Consider the following 21,153-nt stretch of genomic DNA (forward strand, 5'->3'; position numbering starts at 1 on the left):
CAGGGAGATAATTCATAGAGTGGCTCTGCTTACTGCAGTGCCAGGGACTGTGAGACAGGCCCCAGAATTCTTAGACCCACACACGAGTGAGTGCAGCACCTGGGTGGACAAAGCAGCTTGCACGCTATTTTGTAGTGTGGCTGCTCTCACTCAAGCTAGGCTAAAATTGAGAGAAGTAACTCAAGCGTAGATAACTTAAATTAATTCTGCAGTGAAGACATGTCCTTCAGCACTTTTGCAAGAGTTACCCATCATGTTTAAATGAGAGACAGAGCATCTCGTTACGTGGGAGAGGAATCTCCATAGCTCCTGATCATGATCATGCCTCAATACCGCAATCTGAGATGGGCACAAACTAAAACCCACATTCTGGTTTGGATCAAGATTTCAGCTCAGAACTTTAGCATGACAATTCCAGACACCAAAATAGACACCCTGAGCTTTGGTAAAGTTCAGATCCATATAGGCTTTTGCTTCTCTTCATTATAGAGACTGGCTCATGTACTAAAAGGATTGGATCATGTTTTTGGACAAGCTGCCTCTAGAGGGCAGCTTTAAACTGCTAGGATGTTACACAGCAACTATTAGTCTAGGCCAGGGCAGAGGTGGGCAAACTACGGCGGCCTGCGGGACCCTCCTGCCAGGCCCCTGAGCTCCTGCCCCGGGAGGCTAGCCCCCGGCCCCTCCCCTGCTGTTCCCCCTTCCCTGCAGCCTCAGCTCGTCCTGCCACCGGCGCAATGCTCTGGGCGGCAGGACTGCGAGCTTCTGGGGCAGCACCACTGCAGAGCCTGGCCTGACCCGGTGCTCTATGCTGCGCGGTGCATGGCTGTAGCACCACCAGCCACCGGTGCTCCAGGCAGTGCAGTAAGGGGGCAGGGAGCGGGGCGGGGGGGAGTTGGATAGAGGGCAGGGGAGTTCGGGGTGGTGGTCATGGGGTGGGGGTGTGGATTGGGGTCAGGGCGGTCAGAGGGCAGGGGGGTTGAATGGGGGCAGGGGTCCAGGGGGGCAGTCAGGAAGGAGGGGGGGTTGGATGGGGTGGTGGGGGGCAGTCAGGGGCGGGGGTTCCAGGGGCGGTCAGGGGACAAGGAGCGGGGGAGGGGAGGATGGGGCAGGGTCCTGGGGGTGGGCTGTCAGGGGGCGAGAAGCGGGGGGGAGGGTGGAAATGGGGGAAGGCGGGCCATGCCCCCCTCCCCTAACCCGCCCCCCATGCAATTTCCAAAACCCGATGTGGCCCTCAGGCCAAAAAGTTTGCCCGCCCCTGGTCTAGGGCCTGGTCTACACTTACAAGTTGGGTCCACATAACTACGGCACTCAGGGGCGTGAAAAATCCACACTCCTGAATGCCGTAGCTAAGCCGAACTAAGCCCCAGCATAGACATGGCTATGGCGATGGAAGAATTCTCCTGTCGATCTAGCTACTGCTATTAGGGGAGGTGGATTATTGACGGAAAAAATCTCTTCCATAACTATAGGAAGGGTCTACGCTACGGCACTACCGTGGCAAAGCTACATGGCCTAGCTTTTCAGTAGTTAGAGTTGCTAGCCCTCGAGTGCCATCCAGGACGGCGGCAGTCAGTGAAACATGAGTAAAATGTGCAGAGCTTTTACAGAGGACTTATTTGTCAGGCAGACTTTTCCCAGTTTACTTGTGCCTTTATCACATTTCACTCCCCTCTTACACAGCCAGATCTTGAGAGATGGGAAGGGGAAGGAGCAGAAACAAATTCTGCTTTGAATGTTCAGGTCACAGAACTGGATCCTGATTTTTTTGGAAACATCTCTGAAGTTTGGAAGGGGCTCAGTTCTCTGCTATTGAGGCAAGTTAGGACCCAAAAGCAAAAGTTTAGTCAAAGCTTTGCCTGCTGTTTTGGGTGGAAAGAGCAGTTTTCCAAGGCTCTCCCTCAGAAGCCATAACGTGGCACAGGACATCTTGAAATGCCATGAGCCTGGCTCAGAGAGATCGTTCTGTGTGCACCTTTCACCAAGTTTGGCTACAGAAACTTCATGCTACTACTAGCGGTTGCAGGAAATTAATACTTCTCCCAGGCAAGTTTTCCCATGAACCCTGCCAGTGACCAGTGTTATGACACGGAGATGGGTCAAGCAGCCTCACCTTTATCCCCTCGATTCTGAATCCCAGGGTTGCTGTAGAACTAATGGTCTCCCTCCACTGCATGTATCGGGGCTTGGTTACTGCATGCAGGTCATTCTCCTCCTCGGTCGGGGCACTGGGATCTACTTCAATCATCTTCTGATACATGTCCTTCCGCAGGCTTGGCTTCTTTCTGGCCTTTGTTAGCTCTTCCTCCAAATACGTTCTGCAAAGGAGGCGGAAAGATTATTAGCAGTTGATGAGTGCGGTACGGTTCCAATGTATTGTGGTCACTGTCTGAACATGTTAATAGCACTGAGGAAGGATGGCCCTCCTTACTAAGGGACTGATCCCCCAATATAGTCTGCAACAGGAAGTCCAAGTGCCTTCAATTCCCATTGACTTCACTTGGAAGTGAGGGCACTCAAAGTCCTCACAGGACTAGGACCTAAAGAGGCAGTGTCGTATGGGCAATTTCCAAAGAACAAGAACCCCCAGCACCTGGGGTTGCAATAAATATGTATACAGGCCTCAGGCCACATAACCCATGAACAGGTGTCACAAATAAAAACTCTACATTAGCAACCTGAGACGAGGTACAGGAAAAGTCCATCAGCTCCCTTCAGTTACACCAAGAAAGGAGATACAGAAGGCAAATGCAGCATGCACAGAAAAGCTTTTTTATTTCCAGCCCACCTGCCATCATTCAGAGCTCAGACCACAGACAGACATTACAATTCAGGCGCAACCCCAAAATGGTCCAATTTATAACATGTTCCAAGGGCTGGCTCAGTAGGAGCCGCTCTGCCATTTGCGGAGGGGGCCAAGAGAAACACAAGACACTTGTACTGCAGTAGTGCCTGGAGGCTACAGTCAGAATCAGAGCCCTGCTGTGTCAGGCACTGCATAGTTAGCAACGGTCCTTACCCCAGAAAGCATGTACCGGGGATAACAGAAGATATCCAGGGAGTCACTGCCTATAGAGAAATGTGAAGACATTAACCTACATAAAGACTTGTTTAACTGATCCTGCACAGTTTAGTACCCCAAGTTTCCACCCTGGTGCAAATACTTCAGACAGTCTAAAGTTACTCAGGATTCAAAATTAATATGGCTAAAATCAGATTAGTTCCCCCACTCTGCCTATCCTTGGGGTCCCACAGTTCCCTCCTGACAGGTGTGAGTGGGCTCTGAAGACCCAGGCAGGCCGGTAACACCTCTGTCAGATCTGTTCCAACACAGCTACCCTCCTCTTACTGCTAAATATCTAACAGGACTCTGGGACATTAGATGGTGTCATCTTCTGATCAATTGGTAGAGTTGACATAATGAGAGGTGACTCTATGGGGATTTGCTGAAGCAAGTCAAAGATATCAGCGAAACAGATGACCAAGTTCGGTCCTGGACAAATACTGGATAAACTTAGGATGCCGCTGATGTGGTATTTAAGAGTTGCAGTTTTTCTCCACCAACGGACCTGTTCTGCGAGGTAGTAAGCACCTCTCCTGCACAGTGCAATGTCCAAGTCCTGCCACGTCTTCCTCTCCCTCATTCCAAAGATCAGCCTTCAGCTAAAACTGTCTGGGCCCTCACCACTCCAGTTACTGTAACCTCTTCTGTGGCCCCTCACAACATCCCCTCCAGCCCATACAGAAACACAGTCAGTGGGATCATTTTCCACAACCACTGATCTGGGGCCACTGCACAACTGCAGCAGGTTTTTGCAATCACCTTCAAGGCCCTACCTAACTTCCACTCAAGCCTCAGATCCTTAACATGCACCAAATCAGTGTCATCAATAAGAGGGGGGAGGTTTTCTCTCTCACTCAACCCTTCTCCTCTGGAATAAGTTAGGAGCAGATTACTCAACGTTTGTCTTGGATAACTAGTTTGGAATGCTGAGCAAACCTAAACAAGTAGTTATTCTCCCAAGCTAAATGAAGCTTTCAAAATGTGCTCTGTCAACTGACCATGTACCATGGAAACTGGCACAATTCAAAAAGAGCGAGAGAGAAGTTGCTACATCCCAACACTTGACTGTTAACAGCATCTGATGTTCCCTTTGATAATCAGCTGACATGCTCTGACTTTTGTTGAAGTCTGTCTTGTGCTTTTTGGTACATGACCCTGCCCCCTCACCGCATACCACGGTGTGCTGCAGCAAACAGGGTATTAAACAGGATGTTTTCACACAAAGCTGTTTTGAGATAGCTTAGTTCGTCTGGCGTTAGTCTGTTTCAGTTGGACTATCAAGGAGGCAAAACCTTGTTCCCACTCCTGTAAAATACAGAGCAGAGTGAAGAGGTGTAACTTTGAACAGGTCTGTACGATTCATGATGGAAAACAATGAGACAACTGGGAGGGGCTGGAGTGCGTGTTCCTCCATTGGAGATATATGTCCTTTTCCATAGATTTTATTGTTCTGGGTCCCATTTATCTGAAATCCTGTTCTCTGAACAGACATACCGAGTGTTTATTACCCTTGCTGTGGATTTGGGCCAGTCTCTCACAGTGATAACTGTGATAAATCAGGGGGATTGGCAATGAAGTCTTACAGTTGTTTTCAGTCAGCCTCCAGACAGATGTAAGCTGCCACTTCCTAGAGAAACCCGCGGGTGGGGAAAGGGCAGGCTCCTCTAGGACAGCGTGGAAATGCTGAGATAGCATCTGCTCACTCACAAGCAACAGCTATGGCCTGCCTTCGGATAAGTCCCTCTCAGAACTAACACTGTTGCCACCATCTGTTGAACTAACAAGATCTGCTAAGAAATAAACTCTGTGCAGGGTTTGGTGTCTCCACTGCTCTTTACCACGGCCCTGTTGTCACAGTTCACAGCACTGATTTGTGCTCTAGAGGTAGGCTCGGAAGGATTTGATTTTTATCGGCAAACGTCGATTTCACGGTGTGCGCGCGCACACGCACACACACACACACACACACACAAACTGACAAAAAAAAACCTTTCCATCGATGATCATCAAAATTTACAGCTCGGCCAAGTAAGAAAAATGCCGCTTGAGAACTTACTAAAGTTTGATTTAAGGATATTTACTTTACATATTTTGCCGTGTGATGTTGACAATTTGTGTTTTAATGGTTATGAAGGTTGAACTTTCTGTATCTCAATGTCTATTACCATTAAATAATTATTTCTGAAACCTCCATTGTTGCCCTCCCATTGTACCCCCAGCCCCAGCATTTCACACCTCTGTGAAAATGTAAATAGCTAACAATAGAAAAAATGCTTACAACTACATATTGGTGATATTATCCATCAAAATTATAAATACATAAAAATCAAATTCTATCCCTTCCTCCGGTAGCAGACATTCAATAACCTTCACCATTTGCTGCTTCCCAAACAGAGGACTTGTTCATGATATCAGGCCTTAATCTTCCAACTCATGGATCCCCCATCCTTCCCCACAGGCCTTGCCCCCAGTGGTAAGTTTCACTCTAGAAATACATATGAATCAGTATTTCACAAGCTATAATCCTCAAAGCCCACTTGAAGTAGTAAAGAGTCTAAAAGAATCATTTAACCTACCTGTGAAAATGCAGCTAGCTCTGGGGCAGCCATTGAATAGTTTAGGAGAGCAGGTGGAAAGCCACCCAGTTGAAATGCAGTGGGAATTCAGGAAGGCAGAATGTAATTACCACAATGTGAATCTGGCCAGGACACAGAGGTTATTCATAAAGTCGCACCACATCTTTAATAGCTACAAGGGATCAAAACCTTGATTTTACATCTTCAGAATAGCAGAACAGGGCCACCTAACACAATGGTAGGAAATTGTTTTGACACTGACTGAGAAAAAGTATCACCTACTGAAATTCCACTCCCTATAGCAGGGGTGGGCAAACTTTTTGGCCCATGGGCCACATCTGGGCATAGAAATTGTATGGTGGGCCATGAATGCTCACATAATTGGGGTTGGGGTGCGGAATGGGGTGAGGGCTCTGCCTGGGGGTGCAGGCTCCAGGGTGGGGCCAGAAATGAGGAGTGTAGGGTGCAGGAGGGGGCTCTGGGCTGGGGTGGGGGGAGGACTCCAACTGGGGGTGCAGGCTCTGGGGTGAGGCTGGGGATGACAGGTTTGGAGTGCAGGAGGGTGCTCCGGGCTGGGACCGAGGGGTTCGGAGGGCAGGAGGGGGATCAGGGCTGGGGCAGGGGGCTGGATGGCTCAGAGGTGCAGGCTCCGGGCAGTGCTTACCGAAAGCAGCTCCCGAAAGCAGTGGCATGTCCCCCCTCTGGCTCCTACACGGAGGTGCAGCCAGGCAGCTCTGCTGCGTGCTGCCCCATCCGCAGGTGCTGCCCCTGCAGCTCCCATTGGCCGCACTTCACAGCCAATGGGAGCTGCGGAGGCAGTGCGTGGGGCAGGGGCAGCATGTGGAGCAGATCCCCCTGGCTGCCCCTATGTGTAGGAGTCAGAGGGGGGTCATGCTGCTGCTTCCAGGAGCTGCGTGGAGTGGCCCCCGACCCTGCTCCCTGGCTGGAGCTCCGGAGCTAGGCAAGCCCCAGCTCCAGCAGGAGCTCAAGGGCCGGATTAAAACAGCTGGCGGGCCAGATGCAGCCCGTGGGCCGTAGTTTGCCCACCTCTGCCCTATAGCATAGTTTTTGGAAGTCTCTCTGCCAGCTACTGTCTCAGTTCAATCCTGTTTTGTACTGGGATCCTGTCAGAGTCCAAGTACTTTGGTATGGCAGATTGGATACCCCAGCAAGACACAATGCAGCAAATAACCCTGCTGTATCCCTTCACTCTTTAACACTTCACATCCAGAGACCAGTTACAACAAAGCTATTCTCTTAGGTAGCTAAGGACTAGCTCTCTGCAGATGGGCCATGCTTTCTTTCTGTTTTGCCTATGCCCAGGCAGTGGTGCTCAACGGCGCTTTACTTCCACATCTCAAGTAGAACGCAAGGGGGCATGTGCTAGAGAGAATACGTGGATGGGGTTATGCGTATTTCTCATGGGACCTTGCTAGGCCAGCTTATATCTGTTTCAGAAACCAAGGCATCTGATCACATGGCAGGACATTACCAGAGCCTCCTCTCTTTTAAAACCTCACCTGAAACAAAGTGGCGAAGGGCTGTGGCTTCAGTTAGCACAGAGGTAGGCAACCTATGGCACGCATGCCGAAGGTGGCACATGAGCTGATTTTCAGTGGCACTCACACTGCCCGGGCCCTGGCCACCGGTCCGGGGCGCTCTGCATTTTAATTTACTTTTAAATGAAGCTTCTTAAACATTTTAAAAACCTTATTTACTTTACATACAACAATAATTTAGTTATATATTATGGACTTATAGAAAGAGACCTTCTAAAAATGTTAAAATGTATTACCGGCACGCGAAACCTTAAATTAGAGTGAATAAATGAAGACTCGGCAACACTTATGAAAGGTTGCCGACCCCTGAGTTAGCATGTAACTTTTGGGTGGGGGGAGGGAGTGGGCAGTGTGGTCTGACTGAAATACTCACCCTCTGAGCGTAGTGAGGAGTCCAGAGTCTCTTCATTTGTGAATACCCTTCCCTCTCCCTCTCAGACTCCCCTAGGCTTTATCCATCATCTGTGCCCCTACGAATCTGATTTTAGGCTGAAGGTAACTGGAGGAGGCCGCTGCCTTCCAAAGCAAGGCAGTATTGCTTTCCGCTTGGAAAGAAGAAGGGTGGCAAGGCGTAAACAAGCACTCTCTGCCTGTACCCACAACACTGTATGAAGTACACTATCTTCACAGCATTGCCAGAATGGGAAAACCCACAGCTCCTGCTTGGCTGGGAATAGCCAACAAGTCAGCTTAGAGGAACACTTTAACCTTCTGGGGTGTAACATATTTGAGGAGATAAGCCTGAATCAAAATCCCATTTCTGACAAGCCAGAGTATACTTCTCAATCCTTTGGCTTGGACCCTTGCTCTCTAGATTCCTAAATCCTCTGCTAGTCACTGAACATTATAAACTTCATGTAGCTGCAATTATGGGTATAAGCCTCATTTTGTATTGTGGTAACACCTAGGGACCCTGAGCAGCTATGTGTTAGGAGCTGTACACAGCTGGAAGTAGACAGTTTCTTTCTTTATTATGCTAGCATGTGGAGGCCACAGTCAGCAAGCCAGGTCTGGTGAACAGCAGTCACAGCACCCCAGCTGCCTAGCCACTGTCGAGATCCTGCCCTGGAGGCGTTAGGAGTTGAAAATGCAATTTGCTTTCCTCATTGAGTCTCCATTGGTAAGCTTTAGTGTGCACCTTTTTGCACCATTATGTCTATTTTAACACAAACGCTGTTTTGACTCCACTGCATTGCAGATCTCCCCTGAAAGTCAAGCTCTAGCTACCTACTCGGCAATCACATGCAGATGATTTTGCCTAATTCCACGCACTGATAACAGTGTGGCAAAGGGATATACAGCCCCTTTCACAACTTCCTGCACTGCTGTAGCCTCCCAGCTTGTCAATGACACCAACACAGACCGGGCCTACAGGTCACTGCCGGTGCAAGCAAATTTTAAGGAAAAGATCTTCCGTAACCTCCTTGACGAGGATGTGCTCTTTTGGGCAAAGCATTGGTTAACCCTGCTCAGAATATTTTTCTACTTGTTCATGCAGTAACTTGAACTTCATTCCCCTTCTGTGAAGCAGAGGCCAACCAAAACAGTGCAGCAGAACAGTCTGCCTCCTTTCAGATATACAAAGAAAAGCACATGGGCAAATTTACTAGGACAGTGGGTTTTCTTGTGGGGGCTTGTGAACAAGATTTAATTGTCACCCCAGGGGACAGACCCAGTCCCCATTTCCTCCAAGTTACACTTCAACCCATGCCCAAGGGGAGCGGGGGGGAGGGGAGGGGATGCTGCTAGTTTGGAGACTGCCAGCATTCCATTACCTGCATTCCTCCCCCTCCGGAGCGGGAGTATGGGTTTTGTGTCTGACAGTCTAACATGCCAGTTCATGTTTCACATCAGGAGTTCAAAAGGGGAAGAAGAAGAAGGAAAAAAAGAAATTCCTCTCTTCCCACAAGAGCTGTCAGCTTTTCCAGAAAGCATAAGCGTCTCTACCACATCTAAGCTTTAAGTCTGTCCTTTACAGGGATCTAAAACCCAAGCTGGCTAGTGGTTTATATCTGGCCTGAATCTGCATACTGGCTTTGGGTTTCGACATAAAAACTTAAGAACCTGATCCTGCAATGCTTGCCTATGTGTAATCCTTACTTGCTCAAATAATCCCATTGAAGTCAACAGGACTAGTTCCATGGTTAAGGTCTGCATAGCTAAGCGTTTGCAGGATTGAATTTTAATAGTTCGTAGATGGGTTCCAAGGAAGACTAGGATACATATGCTCACCCTTTGTGAAAGGCTTCAGGATTCACTGATGAAGGACAGAGTAGAATATTATACACTGTATCACAAAGAGCATGCAAGAGCTAGTAAGAAGTAAGGGGAAGGATAAAAAGCTGTTTGAACTCAGATCTGAAGTGGAGCGTGTGAGGCAGAGATACAAGAAGGCTGACAGCTAGCACCAAGGCCTTCGCTGTAGCTTGAATGGGCTAGAACCCCACATAGAATACACATATGCCCTGATGATTTCCTTGGGGCATCTCCCAGAACATTAGCGGTCCGGATAGACCTTGTCCCAGCACGCTAGAATGTACTTTGATAGTGTAAAACATTAGGTGGTAAATGCTGTTCTTCCTTCAGAGAGGGGTGCAACTCCCTGGTGCTCTTCAGGGTGCTCTTCACAGTGCCAGAGATGGGTGTGCGACAGCACTGTTCGTGTTTTAGTCTAGGTGTGTGATGTCTAAGAAATGCTACCCCTGCCTGGACGTAAGGCAAACTTGTGGTGGGAGCTCCCAAGCAGGGTCTCTCTCTGTGTCTCACTTCTTTTTAAAGCTGCTTCATTCGAGGATTTCTATTCTGACCCCTATTCAACTCCTGAAATGCATGTCCCCCCACTTAGATCAGTGACCTTGTGGTTGAGAGAGCAGGGCAAGGTACTGTCTGAAAAGCTGCCATCCCCAGGCCCCCGGAACAGCAATGGGCTACTAGTGCAGACTGATGCAACACCAAGCAATCCACTTTCACAGTACACCACAGAGTCACCAACATGTGACTGCAGGAGTCTGTTCCACCATTTACCAGCCCAGGTTTCCTCTTGTGTCTCCCACCCCCACCTGCTTGGCTTCTCTCTCTAAAGCCCTGGGCAATAGTCATCCATGGCCAGGTGAGCCTGTCAGAGTAGCTAGTTTGCTCTGGATATTGTTTACCCGGGTATTATGTTGCTTTAAGCTCTGGATTTGGATTCTTGAATTCAGGCTGCTCCTTTCTGCTCAGTTACAAGCAAATGCACCTAGCAGCACTAACCTGACTCCCATCTTGCAGTCCATAACGCAGGGGGAGTCAAATTCAGCCAGCAGGTCTTCCATCTGATTGTACCGCTCCCCATCCTTCACCACATCCCCATGGTAGGCAGGAACAAAGGGCTTAAGGACGTCGTTCATCAAGCGGTCCAAGCAGCGCTGCTCAGATTCACAGTGCTTCTTGAGTATCCTGCCATTGGCTGCAGCCTTGAAGCTACCTGAGAGACAAAAGGCAACACAGTGCTTACGGGTGCAGACCCTTCGCAGAGGAGAGCAGGCAGATAGACATGAAGCCTCCTGCCCCTGCTGACATCCCCACCCAGAACAATCAAGGTATACTGAACTGCTATTGAGTGTTACATAGTGTCAAAGGTTAACAGGATCTGACATGACAGACCTTAAGTCAGAGTCAAAGCTATATGTACTACTCATTTGGGGGGGACCTCTATCACTCTTTCCCTGCCCCCCGAACCACTGCCTATAAGCATGGTAGCTTCCAGGGACTGATGAAGGAGAGTAACACCCCCGCACATTGCTAAGTGGCAGGGTTTGAACTTGGAACCTTCATCAGCCGAGCACAAACCTCTACTGCTTGAGTGACAGGAGTAACTACAGCATCTGGCAGCAGTGACAGCACTACACTTTACAAGCATGCCACACTGGGATCTCCTTAATCTCCACACTATGCAATCTAGCATTTAGATCAGACCCTCCCTCGAGCCCCTGCTTCCCCAGAGACAGATTCAAGGTGAGCACTTAATGAGCGTCACAGAGACAATTGAGGCCAACACAGCTGATTAACTGAACAATCAGGAGACTTCCCAACATTTCATTAGTCTCACACCCTGGAGGGTTCCCTTGATGACATGGCACAGCTCAACCTTCCACAGCTCAACCTACCTGCATGCCCTGCTAGTTGAATCCAAGGATACTTTTTCTTGAAGGACATAACAAAGGGAGACCACTGCACCATATTTTTGATCTTCCGCCATGACTTGCTCTAAGGAAACAGAGAAAGGCATATAGTGGGTCAATTTTTTGCTGTTCATAAAGCTGGCTTAGAGAGCAAGTTTGTGGATTTTGGGGATCGGGGAAAAGAAGGCCAACACTGAAGGGTGAAAGAGAAAGGAGCACAGGGAACACTGCTTCTCCCCTTTCTCTTCTGCCCCTGTGCCAGACTGGGCTAGGAGCAAATAAGTCATTGGATCTCAATTATCAATTCACATTGGCATAAATCAAGAGTGACTCCATTGAAGTGAATGGAATTTCAGTTTTACACTGGTGAAAGCAAGATCAGAATCAGGCCCATTGGCTCAGGAGAGCACCCAGCTGCATTATATACAGCAGAGTCACCTGCTATCCGAGGACAGGCTGTCAGCTCATTTCTGGGGTCCACCCTGGACAGCTCGTGAGTTAGAATTCTAGAAGTTGTAGTAAGATTTTACAGGTATGCCAGCATTTGTCAGGCTGGCAAAACTCCACTTCAGATCCACAAGCAAGAAGCCTATTTTTGTTCCCACTGGAAGACAGCTGCTTTGGTCATTAAGTATTGAGTCCGTGAGTGTCTGATTGACGAGCCAAACCCAGAGAGTCAGCACATTTGAGAGAACAGTTCGCTTCTGACATACGGTATTTGTTGTTAGATAGATTTATTAGTATAAATACTTGTGTGTACCAAGCGGGGTTGTACTCAAACATAGGAAAGCCTCTTTCAAAGACGCAGTCTTTCCTGAAGAAAGTTGTTTTCCCTAGATTGTTCTGATGGAACACACAGCTAGTAAGAGGCAGAGATATTTCTTATCTCAACACCAGAAGGCTGTGCAAACAATCCGTGCAGGCTATATACAACAACAACAACGGAAAAATGCCTAATTGCACAAGATGAGACAACCAGTGCTTTTGTCCTGGCGACTCGAGAGCAATTGAGTTCAGCTTGGAAGTGCACATTAAAGGTACCTTCATTTGCTCAACCTTAAAAATGCACGTAGGAGAGCAGCTACCTCATTCCATACAGTCTGGAGAACCAAGCTTCATTCCCTATCCATCTGCAAAGGGTGAATGAGTGATCCAACATTCCCAGTCCTTAGGGCATTTACTTGGGGTGAAGTCACAGGCCAGAGTCAGGCAGCTAATATTGTAGCCAATGCATTTAGGAAGACGGAATTGATCCGGGTGCAGAAAACAGATCAAAGTTTTTAATTTCCTAAACCATCCCGCTGAAAGTCACAATTGTATGAGTTTGGGGCCACTGCACTCATCAAGGTTGCTAAGAGCAGCTGTATGAAGTCTTAGCAACAGAGAAACACAGATGTGGGGTGGCCACTTATCTGAAGCTCTGAACTCAGTTTTCAGACAGCAGGTTCTCCTACTATCTTGGTGTGATTTTATAGAGTGCAGGGCCATGTGGCATTAGAAGTTTTAACATTAAACCACAAGAAGCATGCACTAGATTATGCCATTTAAGCATGGACCCAAGTAAGGGGAAGTGTGAAGCTGTTTTGCCTCCTGGGGTAGTCATATGCAAGAGAGAACAGGCTGCACCAGATTTCAGACTGACCTTCCAAAGGGAGTAAGGGTGAGGTAGGGCTAGGTATCTTTGTGGGAGACAGTGAGAGAGCAGTCCCTGCACTCCACGGGGTGTCAGGCTCTTGCATGGGATGCACAATGGAGGGAGGGGACAGGGAGGATCTGGACATACGATCTCTCCCACCAGAGTGCATGGATTGGCCACTCACCCTTCCAGGTAGTTATTGGGGAATCAGGGGTGTCAGTCTGGTCCTGGGCTTGTTTATAGACCAAATGTTTGTCAAGAAAGCTTCCAAAATGTTAAGATCACCCGGGGCCTCTGTCTCTCTTGCACTTTGCTGTTCAGGATTTATTTATTCAAGCTGCAACTTTGCCAGGTTGGATCAAGAATGCAGAAGGCAGCTCCCTACCTGACATGTGGATGAACGCTTTCTTTCCAAGTAAAATGCCAGAAGTTGTGTGCTTTGGCTGTTCTTTGTTCTCTCTTGGCAGAGTGCACAGGGGCTTTCCCCCTCCTTTTGTTTTCAAAATAGTAACATTGAGTTCTGACTGTCACTGATTAATTGATTTATTTATTTATTTTAAAAAGGACTCCAGTCCGCAAGGGAGTTAGGCTTCAGATCAATGCGACCCAACTTGTCTAAAATAAAAGGGGGAATCCTCCCACCAATGCAGAAGCATAAGTCACTCAGTCCCAGGATACAAGCCAAGGCAACAACTGTTCTTGAGCCAAGATTTTGTTTTTCGGTGGTTAGAGGTTTATAGCAAAAGCCTTGATGTATTTCAAAGCATGAGCTAAATGATGCCAAGTGACTCCCGGAGTAGTGGTGGCCATCTCAATGCCTTCCCCAGCAGAGGCTTTGAGAGATATCCAGATAAGTCCTGCTCTGTCAATTCTGTCTTTCTTCTCCTACACCAGACCCCAAAGCCTTATTGGCAAAGAAAATAGAGTTCTCACACCTCTGGGATGGGCTAATCCCCTGCCCCTGGCAACTCTTTAACCTGGTGTGCTAACTAGCGGGCACTGAACCGACAGAGTGCACTTTCTAGTCAGTTAAGCAAGATAGGGATCTAATGACCAGCTGAACCAGGGTCCAGTGTTGCCTGTCCTCAGCATGTCCACAAGCACAGCACATTCCCACTACTTTACACCCCCAGGAAATGGTTCTGATCCAGATCTAGGACAGGTGTTTGCAAGCCACACTTAAATGCACAACCCCATTTTCAGAGTTACTGCTTTTCCAGCAGGCTTGCACATACTAAACAGTACCTCAAGCCCTGCCAAGCAGTCAGACCTTCATCCAACCAAGGAGGTGCGACGATAGGGGAAGAACCTGAAGTGTTACTGAGTGGCCTTGTATTTCAGGGGAGGAGATGTTTACTTGGAGCAGCTGTGCAGAGGATTTTGAGTAGAGCGGCAGTGTTTGTCTCAAACTGCAGAAGTCAGCTCCAGTTGAATTCAAATGACCTTGGTGAACAGGAGTATACTTGTGTGCCTATGACTTGCTAGAGTTTTCTATGGGGATATTTGGGAAATTTCAGGCCATGATTTGCAGCGTTTCAAGTTGGCTCTGGTGTGTGGGAATAAGCAGCCTATTATAGGCTCAGCCTATCAAATACCATGTGACCTACCCAATGTCACAGTCCACCCCACTCCTCAGTAGCCATTTCTATCGGTTTCTCAGAGGCATAAATTCACTTGAGCTCTCCCAGTACAGAAGACAGGGTGTGCTTGGTCTCTGCCCTTGCAATTCCTTTGGGAGCCATCTTTATTTTACATTTGGCCTGAAATAAGCACTTCCCAGCTTTACAAGGAAAAGTTTGCTTCACCAATAGAGATCTCTTGTGCCATCAGCCCAAGGCCTACAGTGTATTATTCCCAGCCCACAATGCCAGAGCAGCTTGTTTTGCTGGCTAGAATTTTATTGGTTGGGTGAAAAACAAGTGTTTGGTTTCTCTATTACTGTAGTGATTAACAAGCAAGAATTTTTGCCAGGGACAATTGCCCTACTGAACTGGGGAGCTGCCTGACATTTCTGTCCACTGTAAAATGAGATCTAACATCTCCTGGAGGAGACCAGGGATTATTTTACTCTGTCAAGTTTCATCGTGACCACAAACCTTTCTGTGGCCCCAGAATCCACAAACCTTCCCCCTCACGGGAGTCACTCTCCCAGCCCACTCTTCACCCCACAGCTTTCCCCTTCCCTATTCACATCTCCCACATGGCTCCAGGCTTGTCTGCCTAGGTACACAGCGCCCTCATCCAAAACACTTCCTGACACAAGGGGGGCTCCAGGCCCTTGGGGTGCCCAAGCATTTCCCCCCACACACACACATGCACATACACACTCCTGCTGACACCTGCGAATAGGAACACAGCAGTCCAGGCAACAACGTTTTTTAAACAGGCCCTTTGGTGAGGTGTTCCATAGAGAGCATCCCCTCCAAGCTTTAACGTAAATGTTTGTACTTCAAGAAGCTATTCCGAGCTAGGTATAAGATCAAGCCTACAGTTACCTGTGTAGGTCAGACTGCATACGTAGTTACTAGGAGAGTGTTACTTGCAGGTGGTTGACAGATATTCAGAGTAAATTATTCTTTAGAACACTGGGAACCAGCCTATTTGAAGAGTCATGTGGTGTTATAGAGCAGTGAAGTGTCAGTTGGTACACAAGATGGTGGTTTTGATGAAGTTATGCATGTGCCTGACCATTTCAGGAAGGCTTGTATGCACTGAAGTCAATGGCACTACGCGTGGTTAAAATGAAGCACATGTTTAAGTTCTTTGCATGATCAGGGTCTATGACATGCACAGCCATGCTGCATGTATGCTGTCCTTAGGTGAGGTTCGGAAGAGCCAGTTCTCCAGTTAATGGTGCAAGGGTTAATTTAATATAACTTTGCAGCACCACTAGAGAGTGCATAAGTGGGGCAGGTAGGGAAGGTGTTATAAATGTAGTGTGTTCTCGCTGCGTCTAATCTGTTTTAACAGCAGCAGCAAATGCAGAGTGATTAGCTATTTTGTGCTAAACTATTCAGCAGTGATGAAAAAATATTCAGTGAAGAGCCCCATGGGGCAGGCTACGACACTTACTTATGTGGCAGTGAGGCTAAATATTACATCTATAGAAGTAGACTCTCTAGACTTACTTCTGCAAGAACTCTTAGTACCTGCAGGTTCACTACATCTCCCTCAGTCCCAATAAGGCAGTAGCTACTGACTAGCTTTCATCTGTGCATCTTTGGATGCTAGTTTGGGGCCAGTCCGGCTAAGTGCCCTAGATGGGGAGGAGGGGTAGCTCAATGCCTTTCAGGGTCAGACATTTAATTCTAGTGCTCCCTTTTGGCATATGGAGGAGGAGGGTAGAGAAAACACCGTCTTATCTACTGTGTTTACCTTACTTATCGGGAGGCTAAGACAGGCTGTGGGCTTCCCCTATCTGTCGACAGAGCTTGTATGGAAAAACCAGACAAGAACTCAGTGCCAGCCCAGAATTTCAGAGGAAATATTTTGTTTCATTAGATTAAACAAAATGTGACTGATGAGATTGAGGTTTGCTGTATATTTGCCCTATGGCAGATGGCTCTTTCAAGCAGGTGAAGCATGACTGGTCAAAGGAGTTGCACCTGCTGAGACCCTCCTTCCCTCTCCCTTTCCTGGTATAGATTTTGAAGGGGTTTTATTGATATTATTTCCCTTATAGATTGCTTTGTGAGTGAATTCCCCTTACTCCATATTGAGCCAGAGATGTGTGGCAACCAGGTTAATTAGCTGCAATTATGGCATCCAACAGTTTTATAGGGCCAATTGTTCCTGCAAATTGCTTGAGTCAGGCTTGTACTGAATTATTTCCTTATTGTTATTTAATATGAGCACATTATGTTAGCCAAGACTGAAGTCGACCTCAGGCTTGGAAGAGGATGAGAGTCCAGGGGCACTTTCAGTCAGTGATTATTCCATATCCTAAAAACAACGTCACTCCAGTTAGAACATGAAAGAGTCTGAAGTCAGAACAGACCGAGGGAGATGTTAAGAAGAGCTGAGGCAGTCTTTACAGGAGGCTGTGATCCACAGTCCAGTGCAGTAGTGCTGAGTTGCCACTGTTTCCACTCACTTCATGGGAGCTGCGATGCTCAGCTGTTCTGAAAAGTCAGGCCCTAATTATATTGTATCCATACTGGAAAGAGTGAATGGATAAAGGGAGTCAAGGACAGAGGCAGGGATAGAACCCAGGTTCCTAACTCCACTTACAGACACTCCCTCCCCCTTTAGGATTTGACAGTTTACCCTCTAGGTTTCCATTTTCACAAGTAGACACGGCAGGAGGGAGTGAACTTGAGTAACTTCTAAAATTCATGCAAGAAACTGGTACTGAGATTTACGGTTGCTGGGCAAGCAAGCTAACTAGCTCCTAGACAGAGCTTGGCAAACGTATGATTACATACAGTGGGATGGACGGCCAGAGCAGAGGCCTGGACTCAGTAACCCAGGAGGCCCCTTCCAGTCCGACGTCCCTGTGTGCAGCACGTTAACAGTCAACAATCCCCAGCATTTATTGAAAAACTGTCCATGACCACCCATGCATTTAATGATGTCCTTAAAATGACCACTGCAAGCCATTCACTTCTCGTGCAATGCTTGAAAGACTGCAGTGTCTGGAAAACCTGCCAAGAACTTTGTCCCCCACACACCCCTCACGCGCAATCCCCCCCCCCTTAGGCTTGCTAGGAGTCACAGTGTGCAATGTTCAAAATACCCTTACGGGATCAGTGCACACCTGCAGTGCAGCAATTCTCTCTGCCCCTTAGATTTAAAGTGAAACCATCAGCCCCACCAAAAAGGGAACTCCAGCCACAGGGGTTGCTTGGTTGCATTGTGACAAGTCACACGAAGTTCAGTGATTGTCAGTAGAACTTGGGAGTGCTTTTGGGGCATGTGGGGAGCGGGGAGAGGAGGGTTCAGTGAAGCATATTTCAGGATTAAAGGTTAGTGATTTGCTTCCAGAACCTTCTGCCTTGTCTCACAATAGAGAAGGGCAGATTTTGCACAACATTCATCAGAGTACTAAAAAAAGCAGAGAGTGTTTGCCCACAGAGTTCACTGTATGTCAGCCTGTTCTGAGGCCATGGTACACGCAGCCAAGGGAAAAAAGGCCATTTAGTTTTCCATGTTTAAAAGAATGAATGTGTTTTCTTTCAGTCTTTAAAAAGTAGTTAAGGTTTCCCTAGTGATGATTGTTTCCCTACATGAGGAAAAACCTTGTACCTCCTGAAGCGATAAGAAGGACAGCTTTATTCATTGTATAAGCTGCTGATGTGCAGATTGCAACAGCACAACCTGTATGCAAGCCCTGGCAGGCAGATGCTTCCGGCTGAATAGCTCATTTCTGCAACCAAGTTTGTAAACCTGTCTTCAGAGCACTGGAATGTTCTGGCACACAAGGGAGCAAAACAGTGCTGACCTAAAGAGACTTTAAATAGAAGACACTAGGGTGGCATTCCCGAAGGAATCTATAACAGAGCTCAGTTGTGCTCCTTCCTTTTAGAGTGGAGAATTTGCTATTCCTTCTTCCCAATCATGGGGAAAGAAGAGAGACCGTGATCTTATGACTTCTCCGGTTCCATCATCAGACCATTCCTACTTTCCATCGGCTTCCATATTGGACATCCAGTTGGTCCAATCAGCAACTTTGCTGTCCCCTGCCATTGTGAGAGCCACAAAAAGGGCCCACGCCCTCACCTCACTGGAAAACAGAAGGCAATGAACTGCCCTTGAGATCTTCAGCAGTTGATACTCCATATTATACCCATTGTCCCTCACCTAGGAACCCCCCCTTTCCCATGTCTCTTGCTGGTATGGACGCACTGGCTAGAGATGGGTTTATTTGTTAGAGCACTAGCTCAAAAGGGAAAGGCTTTGGATCTGGGTTTTTTTTTTTTTGTCTAGTCAAATAGGCATTTAATTCATGCATCTGCGGGATTCAACCTCAGCAGTTCATTCAAAATCTGGTCCTAAGCAAATGCCCGTCCGGTTCTTACACTGCACGCATCACTATGGTATATGCAAAGCAAAGATACTCTTATGACTAATGCCCGATTTTGCACAAAGGATCGTCAGTGGTTAGGGCATTAGCCTGGGACTCTGGAAACCCAGGTTCAAGCCCCTGCTCCACCATGGACTCCCTGTATGACCTTGGGTAAGTCATTCTACGCCTCTGTAACATGGAGATGATAAGCTCCACTACCTTAGAGGGGTGACGTGGGGACAAATACATTAATGATTGCAAAGTGATCAGATACTATGGTATAGTACCGAGGATAGATCTGCTCTCACCACATCTCCTGGAGAGTCCATCATCACACACAGAGACTTGGTACTGCATGGATATGGTAGTGTGTGTATTATTTCTGTGAAGTTAGACGCTATGCTTTTTCAGAATCAGTATAATTCTACATAACAAGGGGGGCTTGTTCACCCTGTCAAGCTGTCCTACAGGGCCAATGAGCTTGAGTACCAACCTCAGGGCAGCCTGTTAAGAGCCAGGACACAAACCCCAAATTGGTTATGAGTTCTACACTTAGATTTTTCCAACCAATCATCAAGTGTAAACTCCTCAGGCACTATAACAGCCTGAAAATGGAGTCACAGACAGTCTCCTTGGGTACTATGATCTGTCTCGCCACCCAGGTGAGTCTGCTTTTGTGATAAATGGTCACTTACACCCCTAATCACAGCAATATTTAGGTTACTTCCAGTCCCAAAAGACCAGTCACTTACCCTAGGTCAATTGCACCTTAGATCTCACACCAAAGACACTTGTAGCCAACCTACTGAACTATATACAGATTTATTAATAGGAAAGGGAAAGAAGAGAGTTATTTACAAGGATAAAGCAGGTAAACATACATACACAAATGAGTTACAATCTTAAATATCCAATGTAATAGAAATGTCTATGCTAAGCAAGCTCTAGGTGTCCTTTAGAGCTAACCCAGGCTAAACACTGGGGATCTTCTGCTTATGCCTAGTAATCCTGGCCTCCCAGAGTCCAAGCAGCATAAAGATACAGCTCCTCCTTGTTATGTGTTTTTATTCCCTTCCCCCCTTCTGCGTTGAACTGCAAACTAAGCAGATGGGAGGAATTCACTTGCAAGACTCAGCTTCATGGAGGTGGGGGCGGTGGCGGTAGAGTAAACAACAAATCTTTTGTCATCTAAATATTCCACTCTAATCAATCTGATGTCGATAGGCCTTCCTTGTCAGGCAGGACATCACACCATCTGTTGGAGACCAGCTTTCCACATTAACTAATGTCTCCCTCCTGTCTGGTGATTTACACCGTTACACAGGCTTACAATGCAAATGCTCAGCTACTGCCTTACAATCTGGGATACAGATTGTCTAAGTGAGATTAATGCAGCAACTCACAAGTATTCAATGAAGTCCAAACATAGTCTGATAATTCTAATATCTGTTTGAACAATGCTAACACACAGGTGAGCCAGACTGATTTCATCTATGGATTTGTCAGTGTTCAACTGAGGCATGGAGATCTTGAGATGATCTGGCACCTGGTCTCCCAGCATCACAACCCCAACACAAAAATGACATAGGAAGGGGTGTCACCGATGCTCCTGAATACACCTCAGGGTCCCCCTATCCTTGACAAAGCAGCAGCCACTACATTTTCCTTTCCCTTGATATGGATGATCTCCCTGTCAAACTTCTGTAGAACTAGACTCGAGCATAATAGTCTCAAATTGGTCCCTTTGGCTCAGTGCAACCATATTAGCCGTGAGTGGCCCGTTAGAACCTTACATTTTCTATTATACAGAGAAGGCTTAAGTTGCGTAATAGCCCAAACTATGGCATAGCACCCCACTCGATGACAGCACAGTTCTGTTCAATGGGGGAGGGGGTCAGTTTTTTACTCAAGGCAATGAGATGCCTCTTCTCCCCACCCCATCCTGCATTAGCACTGCACCTAATCCAATCTTAGAAGCATCAGTGCACAGCACAAAGGGTTTGCTGAAATCAGGGCTGACCAAAACTGGCTCTTTAAGGACATAAAAGAGGCTTTGTCTAAAGCCCTTTTCACAGGCCCGGCTTCCCCTTTTTTGTAAGGTCTGTTATGGGGGCCACAACATCACTAAACCTCTTTACAAACCTTCGGCAACAG

General features: G+C 47.4%; 1 protein-coding gene across 1 annotated transcript in view; it reads right to left on the reverse strand.

The window, feature by feature from the left end:
- The window catches only part of ITPKB (inositol-trisphosphate 3-kinase B), a 109,265-nt gene that overhangs the window by 13,149 nt on the left and 74,963 nt on the right, over window positions 1-21,153 (reverse strand). Inside the window, exons 3-5 of the mRNA XM_054024411.1 lie at window positions 11,341-11,444; window positions 10,449-10,658; window positions 2,114-2,318 (exon numbers count right to left, since the gene is read on the reverse strand). Of these exons, the coding sequence (XP_053880386.1) occupies window positions 2,114-2,318; window positions 10,449-10,658; window positions 11,341-11,444 (519 nt within the window). The remainder of the gene's footprint in view (window positions 1-2,113; window positions 2,319-10,448; window positions 10,659-11,340; window positions 11,445-21,153) is intronic.

Source organism: Malaclemys terrapin, chromosome 3 (genome assembly GCF_027887155.1).
Source record: "Malaclemys terrapin pileata isolate rMalTer1 chromosome 3, rMalTer1.hap1, whole genome shotgun sequence".
Taxonomy (NCBI): domain Eukaryota; kingdom Metazoa; phylum Chordata; order Testudines; family Emydidae; genus Malaclemys; species Malaclemys terrapin.